General features: G+C 37.8%; 1 protein-coding gene and 1 long non-coding RNA gene across 3 annotated transcripts in view; one reads left to right on the forward strand and one right to left on the reverse strand.

The window, feature by feature from the left end:
• LOC105673940 (uncharacterized) overlaps nt 1-6,540 on the forward strand; it is a 58,315-nt gene extending 51,775 nt beyond the window's left edge. The window contains exons 3-4 of one of the 2 annotated variants that reach the window (XR_010888564.1): nt 46-3,799; nt 4,141-6,540. This is a non-coding gene — a long non-coding RNA (uncharacterized lncRNA). Of the gene's footprint in view, nt 1-45 lie in introns of both variants that reach the window. The other variant, XR_010888563.1, reaches the window with a different exon arrangement.
• MESR6 (misexpression suppressor of ras 6) overlaps nt 1-8,365 on the reverse strand; it is a 528,133-nt gene that overhangs the window by 186,759 nt on the left and 333,009 nt on the right. Inside the window, exon 5 of the mRNA XM_012369941.2 lies at nt 6,535-6,729. Coding sequence (XP_012225364.1) covers nt 6,535-6,729 — 195 coding nt within the window. The remainder of the gene's footprint in view (nt 1-6,534; nt 6,730-8,365) is intronic.

The following is an 8,365-nucleotide window of genomic DNA, read 5'->3' on the forward strand; positions in this document are numbered from 1 at the left end:
TTAAAGAGATCCCAAGCCGATCTTAACGGCATGCTGTAATTTCAGCGATTCATTATCGTCGGCGGGATGCGAATGAAAGAGAGAGGGCAGGAGAAAGGAAAAGAGAGTCACGGTTGTTACACGGAGCGCATAAATGCCCCGACACGAGAGGCATGAAGGGCGCCTCCTTGCGTTTATCGATCTAATTGTCGGAGGACTTAATTGCGGGGGATGAGAGGCGACCTTGAGGAGGGTCGCCGCCGCTACCACCACCTCCGCTGAAGTTCGAGCATCCTGGGACTTCCGTGAGAGGAGGTAATTACGGAAGTGACCTGCCCCAACGAAATTCGCCTCCTTCCACGCAGACAGAGCACCTTGTTAATGAAGAAACCTCTACTGCACGTGTCTTGGTCCACGTGGAGTGGAAACCAGCATTTTTGTGCATCAACAATTATGTGCGTAAATTATTGAATTTTATTATACAGATATTTTTATAGCGAATACGCGGGGCAAAAGTAAATTAAGGCAACATTAATAACGTTAGTTAAATAAAAATAAATGGGGAGATAAAGATGCATGAAAAAATCGAATTAACAATTGTAATTGTATTGCAGTATAATTATTGAATTAATAAATTGGTTAAATGCAGTAGATATATAATTGATACATTATGCCGTAGACTAATTAAATATCAAGTAACTAATGCGGCTTCATACATCATGAAATGATATATATTCTCATCAGTAATGTATTACTGATGGAGCATGGATGCATTTCAATGTAACATTCACTATTGCTGCATTGTAATAATTTGATGGCACTGTGTTGGGAATTAAATCTTAATAAGTTTTGAAATGATAGCCAATCAGATATCAATAGACATTTAATGATGTAAGATATTATTATACGCTAATATCAAAATGTACATTTATATAATCGAGAGCTACATATCTTTTTTTTATTAATTCAACAATATATTAAAAATTGCGCGGCCTTAGAAACTATTAAAAATCTATTCAATCTTATTATACTGCATGTTATTCATTTTGCATCTGTTTCTTGTAATTATTAGCAAGAAATTAAAAATGTGGAATTATTTTGATAATAATATTAATGTTCTAATTTTAAGTAAATTAATAATATGCCGAGAGTGTAGCGTTAACTACATTTAACAACAATATATTCAGGATATTAATTAGTAAAATATCGATATGAGTTGAAATATGTACATCGTGGCGACGGAAAGCGCGCAGAAAGGGCCGAGAGTTGGTAAGGACGAATAAGAAATAAGGACGGTTTCAATTCAAAAAGTCAGAGCAACTGCAGACGCGCCGGGAAAGAGAAATCTCTCGGCTCGTAACCGGTGTGTCTCCTTTGATGGGAAATCCGTGAAAAGTCGAGATTGAATTATCCTACCGTCGTCGCAGGGATAGAAGCGGACGAAAGAGCAAAACGAGAGAAAAAGAACTACGGACGAGTAGACGGAAAGGGTAGATGCAAGAGTGGGCGGAGAAGAAGAAGCGAGACAGAGCGAAAGCGCTGCGCGGGAGGGAGGGAAAATGAGAGAAAATAAAATATACCCCGGCCATTGGCGCGACTTCGTTTCGTACATTTTATTTGAGCCAATTGGATTTATTTATGCGGGTGGCCCAGGGTTGAGGCGCGCAAGAGGGTGTGCGAGGCGGAATGGCGCGCGGCCGGCAAAGGAGTTTCTCTCTTTTTCCCACCTTTCGCCACCCCACCACGCCCTTTCGCTGTCCGGACTCCGCACTTTATTGTATATTTAATTCCTTGTTGTTTATCTCCGTCCCGTTCTCGTACCTCGTGCAGGTTTAAACAGATATTTCAGTGGCAGAAGACTGCTGTAGAAAGAGACGGTAAAAAAGAGTGTGAACGAGAAGGAGAGACGAAAGAAAAAGGGGAAAAAAAGGACAATGAAATCTTGCCGAAAGTGACATTATTGCTCTTTAAATTCCGCTTCTGCAGTTTCCGCCGAAGCTGTATTCCCGGTATGTTACAAAATTTGCAATTAATAGAACAGAGTTGTCTAATATTTAATACTGCGCTCATCAATTATTTAACAACAATAAAACGTTTGAAAAATCTATAGACGGTATAAATAAAAATTACGATAATAGATTGAAATGTGATAAGCATTGTATTTATAATTTTATCGTAGCAGCGCAACAAACTTTTTGTAAATGTAAAAAAAATACATTAAAAATTGATATAAAAATTAAACAAATTTTTATATTTGAAAGTTATATTTATCGATTAATACGCTTGGTATTGCTCTCATACCTGTTGGCTACAGCAATATGGCATATACGTATATATTGGTAAACCAGGTATTATTTTATCAGGATATTCTGTGGTTATTCTACTCAAACAGCTAGATCAATTCAATAAATTCTGGTGAAATTGGTAGAACCAGTTGGATACACAAATGCTAGCAGAATAGCTCGCTTCCGCTTTTGAAACCACGAGTGCCAATTTAGCCCGAGTCAACCTCACGCATTGTTAAACAATATAAATTTTTATTTGCTACAACAAACTTCTAGCACAGATTGCATGTTACGGGAACATCGTATTTACAATAGAACTGTTGGTCAAAATAATGCTCACAACCATCTATGTATTTTCATCTTTTCCCTCATAACTGAATCGTCAGAAAAACAAAATCTGTAACGTTGGAAATTTAACGTTAAGAAGTTGTATATTATTGCAGCTTACATTAAATTTTTTAAACAAAGATTAAAGATATAATTTAAAGGTAATACTATTTTTCTCTGTTGAATTTTCGTAAATTTTTATCCGCTAAGCTTTCGGCAATATTTTGATTTTTGCTTTAACCAAACGTCTTTGTTCGCGAAAGTCAATCGCAGCAGCACATCTTCTAAGAAAGAACGAATGCACAACGGTGGCACGACAGAAGAGCTACCGGGGGTGAGGGAACTGGCTTACTTCCGGTTCGCCTATTCGCGCCACCATCCGGCACGAGCTGCATTCTCACGCTCATCTGCATACTCGGCTATACATCAATATTCGGAGCGGCCGGAAAACGGGCCCCGCTTTGCATACTGGACCCCCCGCTCGTGTCATTTCTCCTCTCGCAGGGATCCCAGTGGGACATCGCGTGGCAGATCCTGAGAAAGGAGTCGCACAAAATATACACCCTGCGGATCACCGTCCAAGACTCCGTACGTATCGATGAATTCACGAAAGAAACGAATCCAGTATCCACGCTCTCAAGAATTAAAGTAACGCGGAGTAGTCTTGAATATGCCAAATGGAGTGTAAACGCGTTTTGATCGCGTTTCCCGACTGCGCTATTCACGTCTTAAAACGTTCATTCATGAAAATTTTATTTGATTTTATCTATTATAAAATTTCAATTTATCAAAGGACTCGTAGATAAAAAACAAGAGAATTGTAAGCCTCAATCCCCGTCATTATTGTAAAATATTTATATTAATATTGTATAATAATCCTTTTTACGTATCTTTCAAGTTGTAGATTAAATCAATATTGATCGTTGAAATTATAAGAGATGTATTTCAACAAATAAGAGCTGTAATTTAATGTATTTTAATTGCGGACATGTGATCGAGTCCTCGCGAAAGACCGACTCTTTCATCCTTCCTGATTATTATGTTTTGCAGAAGATCGCGAAGACACAGTGACGCGAGCGGTGCGTATCTGGAGGAAGGAATGTGGGTTGCGCAATTTAAATAATTCAGAAATGACCCTGACCCCGGTTAGGCCACGGGGTGACCTGCAGCCGGCGATTACAATCACAATGCACCGCCGAGTTCTCAGGGTAAGACAGGTAGCGGCGTCTAACCTGCATACATTAAATCGAAATCATCGGGTCTGCGTCTATATGTATAGTATAGAATAACATATACGTATAAATATATATATAGAAAAAAACATGTTGACAAAACGATGACTACAGCAGACTCACTTTAAATTAGTTATTTTTAATGCTTCAAAGGTATTGCAATTTCCTAAATATTTTTATCTTTATTTGCCCGAAGATAAAAAATTAAAAAAAAAACATCAAGCTATAAATGCAGACGTAAGATAAGATTGAAAGAAAGTAAAAAATAAAAAAGATACAAAAGATTGTGATAGATTGATGATTTAAATTTTTTAAAGTTGAATTTTAGACGACAATGGTTACATGGTCCAGTTGCATCTTGCATTGCATTATCGTTTGCGCTGAAGGCAGAAACTGGACTTATCCGTCATGGTACACATAGCTCGAGAAGAACCGAATGTTTAACCGGTGCGCGTTTAAGCGGCCCAATTCGTAACATTAACATAACGGTAAGCAATACTGGATGTCAAAGCTTGACTGTGCGTTTAAGGGTACACACCTTGCCGAAATCCCACGGTAAGAAGTTAGATTGTTCGGCCTCGAAATCAGCGATTTCAAATATATAGGAGAATAGCTGATGTTTTTTAAATGATATGCAGGATGCACGGGGAGTGAAACTCCGTGAGAAATTGCGGATGATCTGTTGGCTGGATCAGAGCCTTTTCGACAATTGGATATATGCAAAGTGGGATTCGCGATATATGCATAAGTCCGTTTTACTGTTGCACAGATCAGTTGTAAATCGACATTTCGAAGAACGCGATGCAAAACATTATGCAAATGACATAATGCAAAAACGCAGTACATTCGTGTGAGAAGCTGTCTGTAATTATAACTTTAAGTAAGCTTTACTCGTTACTTTAATCAAATGTTTGCTACAAATCTTTTGAAACCCTTTGTTTTTAAAATAAAATATGAAATTTGGAAAAAATATATAAAAATATTTTTATTATAAAAGAATTTTTTAAACATTTTATTGTCAAGCTTCTTGTAGTAAAAATTCACAAGCCAATTTTTATGATACAAAAATTTATTGTGAAACTTGGAAATGTATAGGATGTATTTAGCGTATAGCACGTAAATATGCATACATACCTGTGATCAAACCCGTTCGTAATTTATTTATGGATTCAAATGACATACTGTTGCACTCTAAACGGCGATGCAATTAACATTTCCATTTCGCGGACAAGATTTGTTATACATTCAACGCGTGATGTTAGTTACCATAATCCGGTAATTAAGTAAGTGCAGCCACAATGCAACTAGCTATTCGCAGAATTTAGTTGATTTAGCAATATATTATTGCGGTGAATCGTACGTCGTCGTTTGTACGAAGTTAAGTTCTGTGTATTCCTGCGTATTCCTGTGTATTCCTGTGTATTCCAGGAAATAATTTCAGCATTTTTTTCAATTTTCCGGAAAAGATTGCAAAGCGAAAGGAATTCAAATCAGTATAGTAGAAGAATTCGCGAGTGCCTGCAGTATTATACTGTATAAACCTATATTTATCTCCCGTGAACATCAATATCGCACACATCATTTACGAGCAATCGTAAAATAAGAACGACTGGAAATATTTTCGACTAATGACTATACGTGCCTTCTCATACATAATGCTGCTAAAAAAATCTCTCACAGAAAAAACAATCGTGATTAATAATGCGTGTCTAATAAAATAGTTTTCGATCGAATCCATCACAAATTCTTTTAAATAATGAACGGCAATCTAAAATTGATTGAAAGCGGTTTATCGAAAATTGTGGAATATTATACGAGATTGAATTGAAAGCACGTGTCGGTTTTAATTAATCTAGAGACGTCACTTCGTCAAATTATCTGACGCACAGCACAATAATAGTATGTGATCGAGATTCATTGATGAGTAACGGGGTATGGGTGGAATTAGCGTTTTCGATGCTCGGAACTAAACGGCCGAAGGGTTGTAAGCTGGTATGCAGATGAGCCGACATGGTTCGACCCCGGAGGCGGATGTTGGCAGTCTGCAGCTACGTAGACAATAGGCCAGTGCCATTATGTCCGTCGAATCCTAAAACCCCATAGAGTCGTTCTTCTCTGTCTATTATCCCGCTGGTGGCAGGCCACATTGTGTATCCGGCCTGCCACGGGACCTCGGCCATTGTCGGTCCACCTAATTATTCGCAAATCTTCCGCTCGTTGTCGGTGGCTCCCATCCCCCGACTCGCGAAATTCCATCGCCTCTAAAGCTTCCCGGTTCGGTCGCGATTCGCGCGATCCCTCGCCCTCGCGTTTTCCTTGTCCCCGCGACTACACTTTTACGAAATCAGATATTTCATGGCCCTCTTATGCGCTCAAGTTTGTGTATATTTTTGATGGCACAGAATCGGCCTCGAATATTTTGCAAACATGCGCATAAGTAAGACAAAATCGTACGCGTAGAGGAGAATTTTTAGTGCACGCTCGATCACATTCCTATCACGCGAGATGTTTAAACGAAATTAATTCATTCGTAATGTATGATATCACTTTCCGCTATTTCTAATCATTTCTCTGAAACTTGGAGAAATTATATCCCCGAGAGTATATTTTCCTACGATTTTTTCAAATTATCTCATGCTTGTAAATAATATCATAAAAGCATCGCTAATCACAAAAAGCAATAATATTGTGTAAATATAAAACAAACTTACCTCTGGATCATCCGATCCCGGGTGCTTGTATGCAAATATAGAAATCAACTTGTCGTAGAGGTTTACGCGTTCATACAGAGTTTTAAACGGGTTTCTCGTACTGAAGAAGTCGAGATCGATGTCTAAGATATACGGAGTATCCTTTTCAGGAAGGTACTGACGCAACATCGAGCCGATGGTTACAAAGTCATCTTTCTGCAACAGAAAAATCAGAAAATCAGAAAATACATATTATAATATACGCGTTAATTATATATTTTTTTAGATAACATTTAGACACTTCAATTCGTATATTACAACATTATATTACGGTAAAATTTTCTTAAATTTATAGAGATATATCAATTTTTCATAAGTACGGTACGTCGAGTGTACAATGTACATTTTGTATTTTTTCTTCAATCTACAAAATTTTTATGTCCCAATTTTATATAACAGTGAATGTAGTTTTACAAACGGTAGTATTTCCTGCACTTTTCATCGCCAATAGTCGTGCTATTTTAGTTATTTGTTACTGAAAGCGGGGTTATTCACTGGAAGCTATCGCGCAATGAAACACGAGTATTCAGTTCTGCGAATTAGCGACGCTATATTACTCAATCGTTTTTTTGACGCTGCTTGCTGCGCACCGACATCACTGGCGAAACGTTGACGATAATTACCAATAAAATGATCGATTGCCGATCGTTATACCGAGCCCACGGCCCGTTCGGTTCAATTTTCGAACGGGATCTGACCACCATAGGAACACACACGCGGGGCGGGCGGTGAAGAGAGGTCGGTCAACGACGTGCGCAACCGTTCGTATGAACCGGATATTGTTCGTAGCGGGGCAAAACGCGATGCTGCCCGCGTATAGAGGGTTTTTTGTGACGCGCAAAAAACAATGACTGCACTCGAATTAATTCTGTTAGAATTGATACTCGGCCCCGGTACTGGGATCGCAATTTGCATGCGTTCACAACAATGAAATACAACGGTGCGCGCGGGGTGAGCTGTAATACTATCGCGTGGAAGAGGGGAAAAAGGGGGGAAAGCGAGAGGAGAAGGGGGAAAAGGCAAAGCCAACAATCACCGTGGACAGTGGTTCTCAAAGCTTTTAACAATTTCGGTGCACTTGTTGACAATTGTTGGAGAGAGTATTTTTCAGCCAAATTGCCCAAATGTAAAATATTTGAAACAGCAAGACTGTACAAAAATTAAGTATTAATAAATATTTATTATATAAAAGTAATCTAATTATTTTATCGTGATAAATGAAACGCTTGACATACTGAATCAAAAGTTTTATTGATTTATCTACATTAAAATGATGCTAAATATTTTCCAACTTTTTTGTAATTTATTCCTATCTTTCCTTACATTTTGTCTCAAATCCAATCTATTCCAAAATCTATACCAATAAAAAATTTAAACTTATACTTTATTATAACACATTTCCTATGTATTTTTCTAGTTTTAAGAAGCAGATATTTAAGAAGCAGATATAATATTTGATATAAAGTGTTTTTAACTACTGAAAAAACATATTTCTTGCATTATATTATGCTGCCGAAACGTTTTTTCAATAACTAAAAGTATTTTTTTATCCGACATTACAAATGTGTGCGCGAATAATTATATAGCTTGAATGCAGCTGCGGAATTTCTTGAAGCGAAGCGATTAATTTTTTATGCTCTCGATCTGCCACATCGGCTGATAAGAGAGTGCGTTTTGCGCAACCTTCGCATCACGCTCTGCAGATGTTCATCGGTCTTATGTCTGATTTAATGCGACCATACGATCTCTGAACCAGATCGCTGCGGATCTATAATCCAATTGATGATGATGT

Source organism: Linepithema humile, chromosome 2 (genome assembly GCF_040581485.1).
Source record: "Linepithema humile isolate Giens D197 chromosome 2, Lhum_UNIL_v1.0, whole genome shotgun sequence".
Taxonomy (NCBI): Eukaryota; Metazoa; Arthropoda; class Insecta; order Hymenoptera; family Formicidae; genus Linepithema; species Linepithema humile.